The sequence below is a fragment of the Phaseolus vulgaris genome, chromosome 6 (genome assembly GCF_000499845.2).
Source record: "Phaseolus vulgaris cultivar G19833 chromosome 6, P. vulgaris v2.0, whole genome shotgun sequence".
In the NCBI taxonomy this organism is placed as follows: domain Eukaryota; kingdom Viridiplantae; phylum Streptophyta; class Magnoliopsida; order Fabales; family Fabaceae; genus Phaseolus; species Phaseolus vulgaris.
The window spans coordinates 19,621,266-19,642,772 of record NC_023754.2 but is presented as its reverse complement, the minus strand read 5'-3'; the positions used below and the strand labels follow the sequence as shown (position 1 = coordinate 19,642,772).

The window sequence follows — 21,507 nt, the reverse complement described above, 5'->3', positions numbered from 1 at the left end:
CTATTTTTCCGACTTCAAGGATGCCATATTATTTATTTTAAAGCTTGAAATTTCATCACATTTTTTCTTTAAACAATTATAAATATGTATTTTTATTTATCTTAACAAATGTTTATGATGATGACTTAGAAAATTATACATTAATGATTGAAAGGTTTTTATTTTATATATTGTGTGGACATGACTTGTGTGAAATGTGAGTATGAAAGGCAAGAAATTTTACATATCTTAGGAAAATCATTCACTAATTAAATACAAGCCAAAAATGATAGGAGCTACGTGTTGACTACGGTTTCTAGAGTCAATGCTCATTTATTGGTCCTCCAATGTCATTATCCAATTTCACCAAACACACTAAATTCTTTTGCAGTGTGGAGTAGTATACACTTCACCCTTCTCCAAATAGTAATTATAATTACTACTCATATTATTTTTTGATATTTTATGCTAATAAATTTGTTTAGTAGTAACATTATATTATACTTAGTGTATAAATCCATAACTATTTCTATTTTAATTTTTGTTAGAAAAAAAGACAAGAGCTTTTTTTTCATATTATGAAGACTTAGCACGACTTGCTTGACAAGTTGAAATAAAAAGTCATTTAGTAAAACGTTACTTAATAAACGCGTTAGGGTGTTTGAATTTTCCTTGTTAGACTATGTCCATGTTTATGAAAATCAATCAATCTCAAAAATAGGAGATCCAAGGCTTTTAACATGATAATAATATTTATTAATAATTAATTCATGTTATTATAATAATGATCGAATAGCATGAAAAACAATAAAGGTGTATACACTTCAATTTGAATAAACTCATTATCTAATCTAATAATTCATTTGATGGGGTTGAGTAAAGTTTCTGTATTTTTTTTTGGTTAGATCTAAACTAATTAATATTTATTGAGTTGAATTACAATTTTTTTTTAAAATATGTTTATTAAAAATTGTAATTTTCAATTTTTTTATTTTTTTATTTTTTTAAATAAATTATATATTTTTTGTAGATAAAATTAGAAAAAAAAAAACTTCTAGTTACAAATTAAATATCAAAACTGAAATAAACTAAAAGTATCAAATAACTAAATTATTTATTGAATAATATATTAAAGTATTTACGGTCAACTATAATTAAACTAGATCTTATAAGCACATGATTTCTAACTAATAAAGAGTCATCGGATATGTTAGAAGAAATTTGTTTACATGTACAAATTAAATTAATATATACGAAAACATCTTGATTGATAAATTTGGTTGAATAGTCCTAGTCATCTTACTATTTACATAAATAGTAAAAAAAAAATCTTAAAAAGACTATGAATAGTGACATTTAATAGAAATCCGTTGTAGAAAGAAGTGTGGCAGCATTTTTGTGATAACACTGATAAATAACGATAATTGACTTTTAACCGATGTTAATGAAGATTTGAGGCAAAATAACAATAATTACAATAAAGAACCGTCATTAATGAGGAGTTAGTAATGACGGTTAAGTGAAAAATTGTTATTAAAAGCTCGAAAATTAACCTTAAAGCTCATTCCACGCTCTCATTCATTCTTCATCTCATCCGTGCCTCTCTCCCTCTTCACTACACTCAACGCAGCGCTCTCCACCAACGACCTACCCCCTCTGCGCCCCAAGCTCTCTTCTCGCGCCTCTCTCCCTTTCCACCATAGAGAACGTCGCTCCTCTACGCGTGCATCTCTTGTCTTTTCTCCTTCACGCATCTCTCCTCCATGCGTACAAGCAGCTGTCTCCATCATTAACCATTTCCCACGCCGTCAGCACCTCCACACGCTGTCAGGACGTCCGCACCTCTCAGACATCCTTTTCACGACGCTAGATCTCCACACATAAGTTTGAAGTATTTTAAATTTTTTAATTAAATATTTGAATGTATGTGTTGATTACTTAGTAGTTTAGGGTTTGTGGGAACTTCATTTTGTGGATATTTGATGAAGGAGTACTGACATTGAAGAGAATAGTGATAGATTTGGAGTTGCCAAAAATTAGTGCGAAAAAACTTCAAATTGTCATAACTTTTGATTGAGAAGTCGGTTGGAGACGTTTAGAAAATGAAAGTTGCTCGAAAGGAGGTAACGAATCATGTGGCCAATTTCTGAAGAGGATTAGGGTCCACCAAAATTCCAAAAATCCGCCTTTTACTATTATTTTTTATTTTTTAAGTATTATTTACGTATTTTTCAAGTATTTTAAGGTTTTAGTTCCTACACTTTCACTTGTCAGAAAATTCTAAAATTTTACATCATGTTTCCTAGTTTAAATTAGAGTTTTATCAAACCATTATGATTATATTGCATTCACAAATTTTTTACTCATAATGTTATGTATTCTAACATGAAATCTTATTATTTCAGTGTTTATTTTGAATATAACATGTTAAGTGGGAGGGAAAGTGCAAATGTGAAAAAACCTAAAAGTATTTAAAGTATATTTTTTACTCATTTTAATAATGTGTCTAATTTATTCATTTAATAACATTTATTTCCACTTGCACTACAATAAACAATCTGGAAATTATGAGTATGATTATTATGTTATGCAGTGGATGTCGACTATTGTGCGAGCTAAAATTGATAGAGAGATTGGGATTAGGTAATTCCTCAATACAAAAACGCTTTAAAATTTGGGGTTTAGAATTACATAGAACTCTTTAGAATGTTATGTACTAATTTATTGTATGTAGACTTTCATATTTAAATTATGATATTACATACATTATTATTCGAAAATTTGATATTTTATGCAGAATTAGAATATATATAATAGTAAATATTTTTTTTAAAAAATACATTTATAACAACAATTCCAACCTTCTTTAAAAGTTTGATTTTTAGGATTATTAGGACCGTTCCAATCTAGAATCATCGTTATAAATACATTTTTTTTATTTTCATTTATTTTGACAGAATAATGATAATTTTTTACACGTGTCTTTAATGTGGTTTAATAACGACGATTTCAAATATGTCATTATAAACAGTTGATTTATAACGACACCCATAATAACGACGGTTCCATAATCGTCTTTATATATCTTTTTTAATCGTTGTTAAAGCATTGTTTTTTTACATAGAAGCACATTAATGTCATAAATAATGTATAGGCTTTTGGGTTAAACTTCATTAAAAAAATTATTGATCCATGTCTTAAAAAGGGTAAGAAAAATATTCATAACTTCATTAAATAACTAATTAATTGAAGAATTAAATAACAAGTAAGAATAAAACATAATCACAATTTTATTAATTATGGATAGATATATCCAGACAGATAATTAAAATTTTCTTATTTATCAACTATCAGAATAAGAGAATTGAGTTTTTGGAATTTTATTTGTTGACAATTTCTTGAGCAGCATTACAAATCTCCTCAAGGTTTGAAGTTGAGCTGATAAATATAATATTGTTCATGATGTAATAAATAGACCATATAATAGTCATCCACATGAATTTTCATAATTTGGAATAGGTGTTTATAGCAAAGTTTTGATATGCAAAGATGATATCAATTTATTTATTACATAATTTCCAAATTTTCCAACACAATAAAAATAATAGGTGTTGTACTAATTTACATCCTTAATTCCTAGATCTCCATTTCTTTAGGTTTGCTTATTGTTAAGCCATGACATTTTCTTTTGTTGTGATTCAAACCTCATAAAAATTGTCTTTGTATTTTTTAATTTCTTTCATTATAACTATTGGGACTTTGAAAAAAGATAAGAAAAATAAAAATAAAATTATAATTATGATTATGATGGAATTATTAAACAAGCTTTGGTAGCAAAGGTTAAATATCTTCCTTTCCAACGACTTTTATTTTTATTTTATTTTATGGATCATGCTATCCCATATTATGATATTCCTAGTATTTTCACCTATTACTATTCCTGGTATGTAAAAGATATTTTCATTGTGTTACACTTCATGATTTCCACATACCTTTCCTTTTTTTTTTTCACTAACCCTAATCCCACTCATTCTATTCATGATTGCCACATACCTTTGCATTTTTTTCACAAACCCTAATCACACTCATTCTACTCTTATTGAAGTTCAAGGCGAAATTAATTGAAAGCATCTCAATATCGCCCTTACTTTTGAAAATTAAATTTGCAGAAGTTTTTGCATGATAAGAAATATGTATGTATGTTTTTTTGAGCTTATGCGATAAGGAGATATTACATAAAAAAAATGGTATAAGAAAGAAGGCAGAGGATGATCACTACAAGAAAATCATGAAATAGAAACTAATAATTAGTTGTTATAGTGACTAAATTAAAGACGATTTTAGAGACTAAAAATATTTTTGGTTTCTAAATTAGTTTTTATTATTGTTAAATGGTTTCTAAATTAGTATCTAATTAGCAACCAAGGTTTTTGCTACCAAATTTAGAATCTAAATAATTGGTAGTTAAAACTTTGGTAGCTAATTAGATACCAATTTAGAAACTATTTAACAATAATATATAGAAACTATTTAACAATAATATATAGAAACTAATTTAGAAACCAATTTATTTTAAATGGTCTTTAATTTAATCACTATAGCAACTAATTATTTTTTTGTTTCTAAAATTGGTTTCTATTTCATAACTTTTACAATCAATTTGGCCAAAGTTAACACGCAGACTCTATTTTCAGAAAAATCACTCTTTTTCTATTTCTCTCTTTTGTATATCTTTTAAGTTGTGTCTCTTACAATTAATAAAACAACCTTTTAATAGGCATTAAGAAGCTATTCTAAAATTTAAAATAATAAAATCTTATGATGATTATAAAACCCAACTAACAACTCTTGGTTCTTTCATCTATCTATGAACTCTCATTCTTTCATTTTTCACTAACTTTTAAATTTAAAATCCACAAAATAGCATTTAAAATTTATTCAACAGAGCTCCCCGTAAACTTAAATGTTGGTACCATTTATCATGTGAATCATCATCTTCTTGTATTATATACTTATATATTTTATTCAAAAGAAAATAGAGCATGGATTGCATATCTTGAGGTAAACTTGAAGTTGAAGCATTTTACTACTGTTTTTTTATGCTCTAGTTTCTAGTTATCTTTCTAGTCAAGATTTATCTTTCACCAATTTGTGACTTTAGTTATTTGTTCTGACAGTATGAAAACAATTCTTTTGAATTGTTGGGTTACAGAGGTGTAACTAGTAAGACTGAGCTAGTAAGAAATTATCACTTATGATCTTTTATCGGATTATGTTCATTCCCTTAAATAAGTCAGGTAGGCTTTCTTCGAATTTTGTTATCACAGTTTTTGTCCCTGTCTTTATTACGGAGTTGCTTGGTAGCAACATACATCATGCATGAATTGAGAATCACAGCATTTGCTTTGCAGACTTACAGATAATGAAATTCATGCAATCAGCTTCTGTGTGACTTCATCTCCTGGTGTATTTTGTGATCATACTTTTGCTACTCAAATTTATTCTTATCTTAGTTCTATCTCACTTATGTTCATCTGATATTTCTCTTTCTTTGCCCCTCCCATCAAGGAACAGAAGGAATGGTAATATATACAATTAATCTTAGAGAAATTAAATACACGTAGAACTGAACAGATGTTAACCAAGACTCTGTAAATTGCTTCTTTTGTTGATCGTTTCCAATTGTCCATCTATTATGAATTGATTAAATTTTTGGTCATGAGCATCCTCATTTTCTAGAATTATAGCTTATAATACTTTGTCGAGTTTGATTACTTCTGCTACCTCTTGAAATGCGTGATGCATTATTGAATTCTATTATAAACTTGATGCTATGATTAATTATGAGATCTTGTATATTCAATGATGTCTTGTTTTGTTACTTTTATTTTTCTTAATTTCCTACACATAATCTATTGGTGAAAGTAGGCAGTAAAACACATACTGATAATCATTGAATATTATGGATATAAAATCGAGGTCATTTTTATCATTCCCTTATTTCATGTTATCATCTATTGCCACCGAACTTCAAAATCTAGAACTACTATTTTTTGCCACTGTTTTTGTGATAAGTGAGTGATATGCAATGAATGGTAGCATGAATTCTTAGTTCTATGCTGACATACATTTTTATTGTTACAGGGAAGGAAATGTACTGCTTATCCGGCTGTGAAGCTTAATGTGGTTTTGTCAGGAGCAACATGGCTGGAGCCGGACCCTATAAGCCGCTGCTTCACTGATGAAAATCTGGTTACTGGAGCTGCATGGCCAGGGAACCCTGAGTTCATTTCTCAGTTGATCACACTCCTTGGTATTCAAGTATCTTTCTAGCTGCACTTTGTGATGTGTTTAATTACCAGTGAAAAAAAGATTGGCAGTTTCTATAAGCATTTTGTATCAAATATTATAAATATATGGATGCGTTTTACTGTACTGTAATTGAAGGACCTATAAATCAACAGCACAGTAGTCCCTAATTAACATCACAAGTTCTACCTTGAACTATTGATAAACAACTGGAATGAGAGCAATCGTTGTCTACTTTATTATTGGTTCAAGTTCGTCAAGATCCTTTACTGCATTGGTTCCAAAGTCACCGTGCTGATAGAACAGAAATTGAGGCAGTGGCATTAGATGAAGAGCCACTGGTTGAGCTAGACTTGCTTTCCCGAGTCTTCATATTCGTTGCAACAAACACAGGCATAGTTGGTCGCAGGTGCTCCACTAAGCTCTTGCTTTTGAGTAGCACTACTATTTCAGACATTGTTGGTCTCGTTGCAGCTGATGCCTGAGTGCACAACAGGGCAATTTCTATAATTTTCTTAACATCTTCTGCATCATACTCATTAGGCTCTATGGCCTTGTCCACCAGCTCTAAGTGCGTGCCTCTCTCATACAGTTTCCATGTCTGTTAAATGAAAATCAAATGTCTCATTCAAACATTAAAATGTGTCGACAAAACCAACAGTTTCTAGTTCTACTTATAGCAACTTGCTTACTCGTTGAAGTAGGTATTCATGACCATCCTCGTCACCCTTCACATCAGTGCTCTTTTGACCACTAATGATTTCTAGTACTACAATACCATAACTGTAGGTATCAGCCTTCTCGGATAATTGACCATGTATTGCATACTCAGGTGCTGTGTATCCCCTGACAAGTGTATCATAAGTTATTAAAACATGACTCAGAAATATATCTTGTAAGATTTTACCACATCAGATTTTAGTTGTCCCTTTTGCTACGACTTGATGCTGTAAAAGTTCAAGTGAATTTGACTTACAATGTTCCTGCAAATCTTGTGCTAAGATGGGAACGATCCTCTGGCAGAAGCCTGGCCAATCCAAAATCAGCAATTTTGGGTTGGAGATCATCATCCAAGAGGATATTAGAAGTCTTGATATCTCTATGTATGATGGACACGTGGAATTCCTCATGTAGATATGCCAGTCCTCTTGCTGTGCCTAAAATTATATCATAGCGTTGTTTCCAACTCAGGGAACCTTTTCTATTACCTGTTTATTTGCCAAGTAAGATTGTTGCCAAGATAGTAAAGAAAAGGAATAAATATGTGTAAAGAAAATGGAATTTGTATCAGTGTTTGAGATGAATTATGTACCGAATAAGAATTTGTCAAGACTGCTATTTGCCATATACTCATAAACCAGGATTCTCTCTTGACTTTTGCTGCAACAACCAAGAAGTCTAACTAGATTCCGATGATGAACATTACTTATAAGCTTCACTTCACCTTCAAAATCATCCTCCATCTTGCTTGATTTCCCCAAAACTAGTTTTTTTACGGCAACAACTTTTCCATTTTTCAGAGTACCCTGTTAAAAATAGTTTGTATGACTGAAAAGGGAAACTGTATTTTCTTCTGGTTTTGGATATATCTGAGCTAGGGTATTTTTGTTTTGAAAAATACAACATAAATTTACCTTGTATACATCACCAAAACCTCCTTCTCCAAGTTTGTTTTCAGCACTGAATTTTTTGGTTGCAGCTTTCAAATCATTATACTTGTAGTTAACTGGACCTTTCAACTCTGTTGCTCCCAATATGTCACCTGCTACAATCATGAAAGGATTAGGAAACAGAATAAGCAAGTTACAATAACAGATATATTGCATAGGAAAAAAAAAGATGTTGATGAACAAATAAGTATTTTTCGTTCGTACTATTGTCAATACATCTTCTATTTAAAAAAACATTAGAAATGCAAACTAAGAACAAATTATCCCAAGCATTACATTGAAGACTTTTCCACATTTACGTACCTCTAGGAACCCTCTTTGGTTTTGTAAACCATAGCCATGCAAACAACACACAGAGGAGAACAACAAATCCTCCAACACTGCCACCAATTATAGCCCACTTCTTGCTTGAATCTCCTACAATACAGTAAAAAGTTTATATCAGCTCCATAATTGTATTCGGGCAGTCACACAAAAATCAAATATGTTTTTATTAGGCTCTTTATTTTTATTTTCAGAAATTCATATTGAAAATGGTTAAAACAATTAAAAGATGTAAGCTATTTGTTTTAAAAATTGTACCTTGTTTTAAAAAGGGTGCAATATCAATGGTTTGATTATCAGCAAAGAAAGGTGTGGTGGAGTATCTCATGAAACAGCCAGCATCATATGCTCTTCCCTCTGTTTTGGGAAGACAACTTTGTAAGTTGTTGTATCCAACTTGCATGCAACTCAGACATTTATCCTCAGTTGCAGTTTCAACACACTGTGCAACAGCATAAATTGCACTACCACCAGCCACCTCTGTCTTAGTAGCTGCATAAAACCTTTTGGTTTTTGGTGTTGCTCTTTGGATATCCCAAATAACTTGTTGTCCAACTGATATAAAACCAGTGGCATTTGAAGTGATGTTTCCACATGATACACCATTGCCAACTTCATTTGTCTGGTCGAAGAACCTCTCGCTCTCATACCTACATCATCACATTTTCATAATATCCAACATTAAAGTTAATGCTCAAATCATCAACTTGGCCTCATACTAATGTTTAAAACTAAACACTTTCATAATCAACTTTTATACTTTCATCTTATTGCAAACTCTTAAACTAGATAAAGATGTTAACTTATCATGTTTTTTTTTTTAAATTATACCATGATAATTTTCCATTGATAGATAGAGTATTTCTTTTATTCTGACTCCAGCATTAATGCAAAACAATTGACATATATATGAAAACTGAATCATGGGAAGATGGTTTTTTATTTTTCTCAAATAGTCTTTGACTATTGTGTTGCCTGGCCTAAAAAAACTAATGTTGGATTATTATTATTGTGTTATAAGGTCTAATGGGATTTTGATGGAAATTTTTTGTTAAAAGAGATAAAACTAATTAATGTGATATATGTTAATGGTTGTCATATATATATATATGGATTTCATTTATTTATTTGATCTATATAATAAAGGTTAAATTCAAATTAAAATATTTTTCATTTATTTTATTTTTTTACTGTATTTTGTATCTTGCTGTATTATTTTTAAAGATAATGATATATTAACAACTTCAATCTATTATACAACAACATTACCATTCTTAATACTATTATTTTAATATTTTTACATATTAATTAATAATAAATTTACTCTTTATTATATATATATATATATATATTTATTTTTAAATTCACCACATCAAAAATTTATACAACTCTTTTTGGAGTTGTCAATGTCAAAAGTATCATTTTCCATTGAAAAAAAATTGAAGTTTATTTTTCACAAAGTGCTGATGTAAAAAGTGAATTATATATTTTAACATAAATATTATAAAATTAACAACTTTGTCATACATTAGTTTTTTATTGAATAATAATATAAAATTTTATATTACAAAGGCATTTAAATTAAATTCTATCATTATTATATATTTCTTGAACATTTTTTAGTTCAAATTGAGATGAAGTTGTATCATTCAAATATATATATATATATATAAAATATGAATAATTATATTGTATTTTTATTGTTTAATTTTGAAAAAAATATATATAATAGATAATTATAATTTAATAGTAGATCGTCGAAAATGATCATGGATGATGTTTAACATGTGAACTCGTTTGATAATAAGCTTGAGACGTGTGCATATAACATGTAAGTTTTTGTGAAAAGACGTGAGCGATGCAGAGAACTTCTTAATGCATATATTAATAACTTTGGCTGTTCTTGAAACCGTGGATGATATGTACCTGAGGAAGCAACCGTCGTAGATGACTCTGGCGCCGTTGGCGGCGGAGCAGTTGCGGATTTGGGTTGAGGCGGTGTTGAAGCAAGAAAGACAATCATTGTTGGAGAGATAGTTTCTGCATTGAAACATAACAAAGGTGAGAACATCTCCTGTGGCTTGCTGTGTTGTGCCAAAGTGCTTGCTGTCATTTATAATATCTCCTCTAAGCTCTGAAAATGTTGCGTTGATATTGGCATGGAAACTCTGCAAGTTGGTAGCGTTGTATGTGCTGCACCCACTGTTTATCATACGTGTCTGTGGATCACCCGTTGCACCATGTTCTACAATATTGCTCCACAACATCATAGTTAAGACAATTAGCTTTAGTTCAAACATGATGTTGTGTCTGGTTTCAGAGAGAATGAACAACAATGCTGTTCACATATGTATATGACTTGGCACGTATATGTTAAGCAGATAGAGACAGTGAAGAAAGAGAACTCCATAGTACGTCCAAGAGATCGAGGATGATGTTTTTATTATATATTTATAGTCAAAATGTCAAATACACCAAATATTAGAGGAAATAACCAAATTATGTTTTATAACAAAAGATAACAATAATTGATAAAATAATTTATTATTATTATTATTATTGTTTTATCTCAAATCGGAATGATTAAGAAATAATATCATTAAAGTGATATGTATTTTTATTTATCTTAACAAATGTTAGTGGTGATTTAGAAAATTATATATTAGTGATAGCTAGAAAGGTTTTTATTTTATATATTGTGTGGACATAATTTATAATTTATATAGAAATGTGAGTATGAGAGGCGTGAAATTTTACATATATTAGGAAAATTATTCACTAATTAAGTAAAAGTCAAAATTGATGATAGCATCTACATTTTGACTACGGTTTCTAGAGTCAATGCTCATTTTTTGGTCCTCCATTGTCATTATACCAAGCACACTAAATTCTTTTAGGAAAATATTTCTTTAATACACAATGTGGAGTAGTATACACTTCATCCTTCTCCTATAATAATTATAATTATAATTACTACTCATATTATTTTTTAATATTTTATGCTAATAAATTTGTTTGGTAGTAATAATATTATATTATACTCAATAAAATCATCAAATAGAAACTAATTTTATTGACAAAAATAATTAGTTACTATTGTAACTAAATTAGAGACTATCTTAGATACTAAAATAAATAGGTTTCTAAATTAGTTTCTATTATTAACTACCAATTATTTAGATTATAAATGATTCTAAATTTGGTAGAAAAAACTTTGGTAGTTAATTATATACAAATTTAGAAATCATTTAATAATAATAGAAACTAATTTAGACCAAAAGTTTTTTAGTTTCTAAAATTGTCTTTAATTTAGTCACTATAGTAAATAATTATTTTTGGTCAAATTGATTTTTATGTTATTATTTTCTTATAATGACTTAGGTATAAATCCATAACTATTTGTATTTAAGTTTTGTTAAACAAAACGACAAGACCTTTTTTTTCATATTAAGACAAAACTTAGCACAACTTGCTTGACAAGTTGAAATAAAAAGTCATTTAGAAAAAAGTTACTTAATAAATGCATTAGGCTGTTTGAATTTTCTTTGTTAGACTATGTCCATGTTTATGAAAATCAACCAGTCTCAAAAATAGGAGATCCAAGGCTTTTAACATGATAATAATATTTATTAATAATGAATTCGTATTATTATAATAATAATCGGATAGCATGAAAAACATGTATACACTTCAATTTTAATAAACCCATCATCTAATCTAATAATTCATTTGATGGGGTTGAGTAAAGTTTTTGTATTTTTTTTTGTTAGATCTAATCTAATTCATCTTTAATTGAGTTGGATTGAGTTGAATTACAATTTTTAAAATATATTTTTTTATTAAAGTTTGTAATTTTCAATTATTTTAATTTTAGAATAACTTTTAAATAAATTATATATTTTTTGTAAATAAAATTAGACAAAAACTTATAGTTACAAATTAAATATCAAAACTAAAATAAACTAAAAATTTTAAATAACTAAATTATTTATTGAATATTATATATATTAAAGTATTTACGGTGAACTATAACTAAATTAGATCTTTAATATTTTTCTATTATTCAATAACCTGAAACTTATAAGCACATGATTTCTAACTAATATAGAGAGTCATCGGATATGTTAGAAGAAATTTGTTTACATGTACAAATTAAATTAATATATATGAAAACATCTTGGTTGATAAATTTGGTTGAATAGTCCTAGCCATCTTACTATTTAGAAGCACGTCAATTTCATAAATAACCTATAGGCTTTTGGGTTAAACGTCATCAAGAAAATTATTGATCCATATCTTGATAACTAGTGTAAGAATTATTCATAACTTCATTAAATAACTAATTAATTGAAAAAATAAATACCAAGTAGGGAGAAAACAGAATCACAATTTTATTAGTTATGGAATGATATGTAGAGACATAGAATTTTAATTTACTAAATCTCTAATCTCTTATGCACAGTTGTGGACAGAGTCAATAACGATTTAATCCTTTTCAACGATTTAATCTTTTTTTTTTTTCATTTTAGGGATCGTGATATCCCACACTATGATATTCCTAGTCTTTTCCCCTACTAGTATTCCTTGTATGTAAAAGATATTTTCATTGTGTTACACTTCATGATTGCCACATACCTTTCCATTTTTTTCACTAACCCTAATCACACTCATTCTACTCCTTGTTGAAGTTCACTTTTAGTGGCGAAATTACTTGAAAGCATCTCAATATCCCCTTCATATGTTTCTAGTTTTTCTTTTTTTTACTTTTGAAAATTAAACTTGCGGAAGTTTTTGCATGATCAGAAATATGAATGTATGTTTTTTTCATCTGGGATGAGCTTATAGGAAAAGGAGAGATTACCTATAAATTGGTACAAGAAAGAAGACAGAGGGATGATTATGTGTTCTTGTGAATACTATGTTTGATTTCATGCTTTTATTTATTAAGTGAAAATTAAGTACAATCAAATTTCATGCATTTTTTAACTTTACATATATAACTAGGGATGTGAAATTGCAACTACACTTGAATGATTTGAAACTATATAAACTAGAAAATATGCAGCATGGTACATTCACAACAACAACACGTAGAATGCTTAACAATATGTATCTATTTTAAGGTCATGAAGACCCTATCGAGCTGATGGAATAGAAATGGAGACAGTAGCATTAGATGAACTAGTAGAGTTGCTTTCCCGAGGGATCATATTTGTTTCAACAAACACAGGCATAGTTGGTTGCAGGTGCTGCATTAAGCTCTTGCTTTTCAGTAGCATTACTACTTCAGACATTGTTGGCCTCGTTGAAGCTGATGCCTGAGTGCATAACAAAGCAATTTCTATGATTTTCTTCACTTCTTCTACGTCATATTCATTAGGGTCTATTGCATTGTCTACCAGCTCCAAGTACAAGCCTCTCTCATGCAGTTTCCATGCCTGTTATGCGAAAACCAAAGGTTTCATAATCATGAGGTCAAATGTCATGAGAAAACCAACAATTCCTAGTTCTATATATAGGAACTTGCTTACTCGTCGAAGCAGGTATTCGCCATCTTCATCATCCTTTACATCGGTACTCCTATGACCACTTACGATTTCTAGGACTACAATACCATAGCTGTAGGTATCTGCCTTCTCTGATAATTGACCATGCATGGCATACTCAGGTGCTGTGTATCCCCTGTGTATCATAATTGTCCATAAAATGAAAGAACACTCGCACATAGCATGTACATTTTCTCAACAAGATTTTAATTTGTCTCTTCTGCTACCACTTCATGCAAACAAATGTCAAGTGAATGCAATATTTTTTACTTACAAAGTTCCTGCAAATTTTGTGCTGAGATGAGAACGATCCTCTGGGAGAAGCCTTGCCAACCCAAAATCAGCAATTTTTGGCTGAAGATCATCATTTAACAGGATATTAGCAGTCTTGATATCTCTATGTATGATGGAGACGTGGAACTCCTCATGCAGATATGCCAGTCCTCTTGCTGTGCCTAAAATTATATCAGAGCGTTGTTTCCAATTGAGGGAACCTTTTTTGTTACCTGTTTGTTTCACAAGTAAGATTGTTGAGAAGAGAGGAAAGTTTGATAAGTATGTTGATAAAAAAAATGGAAATTCTGAGAGGTTGAGATGAGTTTTGTACCGAATAAGAATTTGTCAAGACTTTTATTAGCCATGTATTCATAAACTAAGATTCTTTCTTGGCTTTTGCTGCAGCAACCAAGAAGCCTAACGAGATTTCGGTGGTGAACATTACTTATAAGCTTCACTTCCCCTTCAAAATTATCCTCCATGTTGCTTGATTTCCCAAAAACTAGTTTTTTTACAGCAACAACTTTTCCATTTTTCAGAGTACCCTGTTAAAAATAGTTTGTATGACTGAAAAGGGAAAGTGTTTTGTCTTCTGGTTTTGGATATATATATCTCAGCTAGGGTATTTTTGTTTTGAAAAATACAACAGAAATTTACCTTGTATACATCACCAAAACCTCCTTCTCCAAGTTTGTTTTCTGCACTGAAATTTTTGGTTGCAGCTTTCAAATCATTATACTTGTAGTTAACTGGACCTTTCAACTCTGTTGCTCCCAATATGTCACCTGCGAATTAAGAGCACACACCACTTGATTTTGTAACAAACATGACTTTTAGATTTGCTTATTTTGTAATTAAAATATTATACCCCAGAATAGTTAATTCAAAATGAAGAAAACAAGTTATTAGGAAACAAAATAAAGAAATTTTAATGTTCTAGTTTTAAGGCCAAACATTCATTGAATGCTTTCATCATTTAGTTAATTACCTCTGGGAACCTTGTTTCTTTTTCTTGACATTCTCCAGGCAAACAACAGAAGGAGAAGAACAACCCCTCCTACAACACCACCTATTATAGCCCATTTCTTGTTTGAATTTCCTGCAATGCAAGAATGAAATTGATATCATGTTCCAAGTCAGGTCTGTAGAGGTTGGCATTTATTTTAAAATTTGTTTTTTATTATTATTTTAACTATGTAAGTATTTGCTAACTCAGCTTCAATAATGAAAGTTAGAATAACTTAACTCTCACACAACACATGCATGACACTACACGATCATGCCAGCATTTCTATATTAACAATAATAATAGAAAAATGTTTTAAAAACTATAAAAATATTTAAACCAACCGTTTTTTATGATTAAAGGGAATTGCTGTAATTCTACCTTTTTTCAAATAGGGTGCAATATCAATGGTTTGATTATCAGCAAAGAAAGGTGTGGTGGAGTATCTCATAAAACAGCCAGCATCATATGCTCTTCCCTCTGTGTTAGGAAGACAACTTTGTAAGTTGTTGTATCCAACTTGCATGCAATTCTGACAATTAATCGCAGTGGCAGTTTCAACACACTGTGCAACAGCATAAACAGCACTACCACCAGCCACCAGTGTCTTAGTAGCTGCATAAAAATCTGTAGTTTTCGGTGTTGCTGTTTGGAGGTCCATTAGGGCTTGTTCTCCAGCAACTTTAAAATCAGGAACAGTTGAACTTATGTTCCCACATGATACCCCACTTCCAATTTCATTGGTCTGATCGTAGAACCTGTTGCTCTCATACCTACATATCTCTCACCAACATCCAATATCAAAATCAAAATCAAATAAATATTAGTTTATGCAATTAAACAAATGATATTAACAAGCAGTTAACAAGTGAAACTGAAATAATTTACACCTTATATATGTGTTTGAGGAAATAGTTTGTGTTTGAGGAAATAGTTAAAGAGTAATTCTATTGGTATGAACGAACGACAAATGTCATGTCTCGATCCCATCAGACCAAAGGCTCACGTCCATTGGGCCGACTGACAACATAACATAAGTCCAATTACGTTCATGCATGTTTAACGGAGTTAAATTCATGATTAGAAGATAGGTAATATGACCCTAATCGCAATCCAACTTCCTAATTCAGCCCAATAAAAAAAGTCTACTAAGGTAATATAAATAGACATAAAATCTCCAAGTGTTGAATCCCATGTTGACTTGAGTGTTGGAATATCTTTTATAGGTACTCCATTCGAAAATCACCAAAAGACCGAGAGTCAAGACTATAAAAGAAAGGTGAGAAACAAGCAGGGAGGAAGTTGAAGAACACTACGACCGACCAATAGGATGAAGTTCTCTCTCAATAATTCTCTGGAGAATAATAGTTTAAAGAGTTTTTATATCATTATCCTATCATAAACTGCATAATAGAAAAAATGATACCTGAGGAAGCAGCTATCGTAGATGACTCTGGCACCGTTGCCACCGGAGCAGTTGCGGATCTGGGTGGTGGCATTGTTGAAGCAAGAAAGACAGTCATTTTTGGAGAGATAGTTTCTGCACTGAAACATAGTGTATGTGAGGACCTCTCCTCTGGCCTTCTGTACTGTGCCAAAGTGCTTGCTTTGATTTATAATCTCTTCTCTCATGTCTGAAAACGTTTCATTGATATTCGCAAAGAAGCTTCTCAAATCGGAAGCATTGAACGAGCTGCACCCCATGTTTACTAAATGTGCATCTTTGGCTGCAACTGCATCTTCAACACCATTACTGCTCCACCATATCAAAATTAAGGCCACCACCTTAAGTTGCAGCATCACGCTTTGAGCTTGTATCGTGTTTGAGAGAAAATGTATTGGTTTGATTAGGAACTGTGATTTGAGTAAACTATGTTGAATTAAAAAGGGGAGTGGTTTTGTTAGCTTTATAGGAGGATGAACTCTGCTATATATATATAAATATATGAACAATTTGTTGCAAAGTTGATGTCTGAATTTCTATGTGGGGTATTGGCTGGACCAATTAATGAACAATGATTGTGAAAATTAAGCCAAGTCAATGCTCATAATGATGCTTACAAAATATGGCGTTTACTTCAGTGTTATGGAAATGATTATCCTGTTATGCTTACAACATTAGCACGCTTTTCTCGTAATTGTATTTGTACGTAAAATATGTTTACACCATTTTTATGTCACTATTTTTTAATGACATTTTAAATAGAAATATTTTAATCAATTAACTGTTTATAAAAAAAAAAGCATATATGGACACGTTCATGATAATAGAAACTCAGAAAAATAAAGAAATAGAAGAAACAGATATGATTTTGCAGTAGTGTTTGTATGCTGAAGTTGAGGGGTAATGACCAGAGAAGCAGCAGCCCATGTGTTTGCATGGTGTGGATATGTTTTTTGTTTATATAGGGTTAATGTAGCACGAAATGTCTCGAATATATATAGAATGTGTTATTTATGTTGATAAAAAAATACTCTTGGTAAATCTAAAATGGAATTTATATATAGAAAAATATTTCTTACAAAATTTAAGTGTAATATAAATTAATTATATATTAAAAAATATTTATTTACTTATTTTAAATTTTATTATCAAACAAAACTATATTAATCAAAAAAAACTTGAGATTTTGAATGTTGTTAGTAAATAACAATTTTATTCTAAACTACTTTGGTGAGTAAAAAAATGAGTATGTTTAAGAAATAAAGTATTTAATAATGGCATCATTATTGAAAGTATTTTTCTTTTTTATGCTTACCTTGCTTTAAGAGTATCTGGTTTTAAAATTATTGTAATAATCATCTTAGCAACTAAACTATGTTCCACCATTATAGAGGAAAAAACAATGTAAGATGTTTCCATCAAGAGATATTTAATTCTATTAATGAGAATGAATCCAATACAATACCACAAATTTATAAGAACTCAAAACCTATGAAACCAATTGACTTAGATTTCTTTAAAGTATGCAACACGATTGGTATTTTTTAAAATATTTTTCATCCTAACTATATGCATTTTCTTTTGGTAGAGTGTTTTATTTATAGGCTTAATTAAATTTTAAGTCCTATAAATTTAGATTCTATTGACGTCATCATTATTTTTGTCTTTTTTCTTCTAAATTACTTATTAATTTATTCTTTTTCTTTTCAATCTCTCTCAACATTGCTTTCCTCCCTTTTCAATTGGATTGAATGACAAGTTGAAAAAGATTAAAAGAAATGAACAAATTGATATCATCCTGTTACACGAGAAAATTAAATAGTATAATATTAAGAGAAAAATAAAAAATATTTTAGATACTCCATAATGAAAAAAATTATTAAAAATATCTAAATATAGACGATACTTCAAACTTAATTAAGTGGAAGGAGGTGTGTGATCCAAATTCAGAAATCACTTATTTATTTATTTATGTATATGTGTTAATTCTGCTGATAGAAAAAAAAAAGGATAATTAATTCTTAGGAATAAGTTGTGAAATTTTGTTTAAAAATACATGGCATACGTCTATATACATACAAAACCTGAAGTGTTGGCTATGAATACGATGCAAAGTCAACGATGTATTATACTTTGTTACATTAAATACTCTGTACACATACATTTTGTTGTTTTCAAGATAATGGATAAGTTAAATAAATGAGTTTTGTTTCTCTTAAGGTTTCATTAAGATAAATTTTATTTTGAATACATTTGTAATTGAATTGGATTTATAAATTCAATTTTTTTTTGTGTAATTTGAGTTTTTAAATTTATTTCATTTGGTAGAATTATTTGGTAATTTAAATCTGCAATTGGAAAATTGGATTTGAATGAGTGGGAAGCAACCAAAGCCACGTAATTAGGCATCAATCCAATATTATCATTCTTATATAACTCACTTAAATACTTAACTTTTAACAAACCAAAATTCAATTAAAAACATAATTTTAAAACTCAAGTAAAAATAATAATTTAGAGATTTAATTAAATATTATCAAATAAAGGACTAGACAATTTAACCTGCTATTTATTAGTGACGTAGAAACAGAAAGACAAGTCTGAGGACAATGTGTTTTATTGTAAATAATTTTAAGTGCAGTATTATTATTATTAATTTAAAAGAAAAATGTTTTGCTTCTATTTTTAACTGTTTCTCTGCTTTCTAAAGCAAAGGCTATTGAAACTAGTATTACTTCACATTTACTAAATGACTGTATAAAAAAAAAAGGTTTTAATAATATTGATGACAAAATTTCCCATTTAATAATCTATTGATAATCTTGTATACACAATAGATTAATTTACTTCTGTAAATGAAAGTTAATTTTAAAAAATAAAAAATATTATTAAATTATGTTTACATTTTTATTTGAATTATAAAAATTTAAGAAATTGGATAAGATCATTTGAAAAATATTATATTAATCTTAATTTATCGCAGAAAGAAATTTGCAACAATTGCATAAAAATCCATAATCCACTAAAATTATTCCGTTACATCAAAAGACAGTATTTAGAAAGAAAAAAAAATGAATTGTCTTTAAAAAATATTATTTACAATTCTTGTAGATATTGTTATGGCTTTAGATGACTGTTTTTTGAAAATAAGACTACTCATCTAAAATTACCTACGTAAGAGTATATATATTAAATGAATTTGTTATTTTATATATCAAGAGTGAAATGTTAGAAACACTTAATTGCATTATTAATGTTTTGGTAGCCGCCAAAAAATAGAATTTGACAAATTAATATCTATTCTTGTAAAAAAAATATTATACATTGTTGTTACTAGATTTAATGTTTGAATTTTTTTGAAGTGTTGAATCAATTTGTTGGTAAAGTCTGATATTTTTTTTAATGAATGGTTGAGTTTTAAAGGAGAGTTTCTCATATTCAAGTTAGTATGAGTATAATATTTTAAAATAATAAGTAAATATAGAGTATGAGTTAAATTTATTTTTTTTATCAGCAATAAAAATCAATAAATGGGAACCATTTTAGGATGGTCCAATCATTATACATAATTAACATTATCATTCTCCTAACTAAAGCTCCCTACCAGTATGCAAACAAAACATTAACGGATCATCCTCAAACAGTCCAAAGAATTCAGAACCCAATTTGAGTAAGAAAAATGTAGACTTTGCGTAAATCCAAGACCAAACTTTTACTTGCGTCAAAGCAAACACTTCTACTGCATCTGTCACTCCCCTATTAAAGATGAACAGAGTTCCTATATTTCCAAATTTAGCTCACTACACCGATTCAAATTGTACCCCAAACAACGTACGAGTTAAATGAAAAGTACTCTTTAAATTTTTATTTATAAGTTACAAGGTCTAATATATCTCTCTGAGTTATAAAAATATCTTTGATATTGTAAAAAATTTCTTAATAATAATAATAATAAATGGTTAAAAATTATGTTAAATTTTTTTAAAAATAATTTATATTGTTTGGTTATTAAATATGAATTGCATCAAATTATAGAATGAATTTTAAATCTTACCCGAATTCTTTAAATGGAATAGCACATATATGAACATTGGAATTTGGATACTCCAACTTTTTACATACATGTAATAAGTTTAAATGATTTATTCTTTAAATTCAAACTTTTCCTTATTCCCACAACAGAGAAGTGACTTAAAATTAAAGAGTGAATTGTTCTCTAGTTCCACAGTGAGGGCTTTAAAAGGTCATTTCAAAACACCAACACTATTATGTCCCTTCTAGATACAATATTAGTATATATTTTCCCATAGTTGATCACTTTTGTTGGCTGGACATAAGAATTATACAGTGATTAATTATTTGGATATCCAATAAATAAAAATAGGCGGCTAAACATGTTCACGATTTGAATTTTTATAAACTAATTATCTTTTTTGAATAATTGATGAATCATGTGCACAAACCTAGGATAACATGAGATGTGTTAAATTTAATTTAGTAAGTAATGATACTTTGTTCAGAAGTCACAAGCCACCCAAGCAGAATCTGTGGCAGTGAATGTGATATACGCAAAGTTAGTGCTGTGTTTTATATTATAATATCATTTTTTTTTGTCAAGAAAAGAATATGTATTTTATAAGATGAAATTTGTGATTTTTTTTAATAATAATAAATAATAAATAAATATGAATAATTTTAGGAGTGATCCAACCTTTATAAAAAATTTATTTATAATCTTTGTCACATAACTTTAGAGTAAGTCTACCAAAACATAAACTCTTCTAATTAATCCAGATAAAAAAACACTAGTAAAGTATAAATTAAATTGTTATGCAAATAGCTGGATTAATTAAATTGATCCAACATTAACCTTGTCATTAAGTAGAAACTGCATGCATAGTCTGTCTATGTTCTTCTTTGGCGTCTTACTTGGTCAATGTCAAAACCTAGGCT

At 29.2% G+C, this 21,507-nt stretch overlaps 2 protein-coding genes across 2 annotated transcripts; both read right to left on the bottom strand.

Annotated features, from left to right (window-relative positions):
- Positions 1-6,448: 6,448 nt before the first annotated feature.
- On the bottom strand, positions 6,449-10,613 carry LOC137831623 (cold-responsive protein kinase 1-like). Its single transcript, XM_068639374.1, has 8 exons — positions 10,209-10,613; positions 8,541-8,932; positions 8,262-8,375; positions 7,923-8,050; positions 7,601-7,814; positions 7,265-7,496; positions 6,981-7,134; positions 6,449-6,889 (listed from the first exon to the last, which is right to left on the bottom strand). Exons 1-8 carry the CDS (start codon positions 10,580-10,582, stop codon positions 6,575-6,577), a joined length of 1,923 nt encoding a protein of 640 aa, XP_068495475.1. The 5' UTR covers positions 10,583-10,613; the 3' UTR covers positions 6,449-6,574.
- Positions 10,614-13,282: 2,669 nt separating this feature from the next.
- LOC137831622 (cold-responsive protein kinase 1-like) lies at positions 13,283-16,992 on the bottom strand. Its single transcript, XM_068639373.1, has 8 exons — positions 16,537-16,992; positions 15,492-15,883; positions 15,093-15,203; positions 14,762-14,889; positions 14,436-14,649; positions 14,103-14,334; positions 13,814-13,964; positions 13,283-13,720 (listed from the first exon to the last, which is right to left on the bottom strand). The coding sequence occupies exons 1-8, from the start codon at positions 16,908-16,910 to the stop codon at positions 13,418-13,420; spliced, it is 1,905 nt and encodes a 634-aa protein (XP_068495474.1). The 5' UTR covers positions 16,911-16,992; the 3' UTR covers positions 13,283-13,417.
- Positions 16,993-21,507: the final 4,515 nt, after the last annotated feature.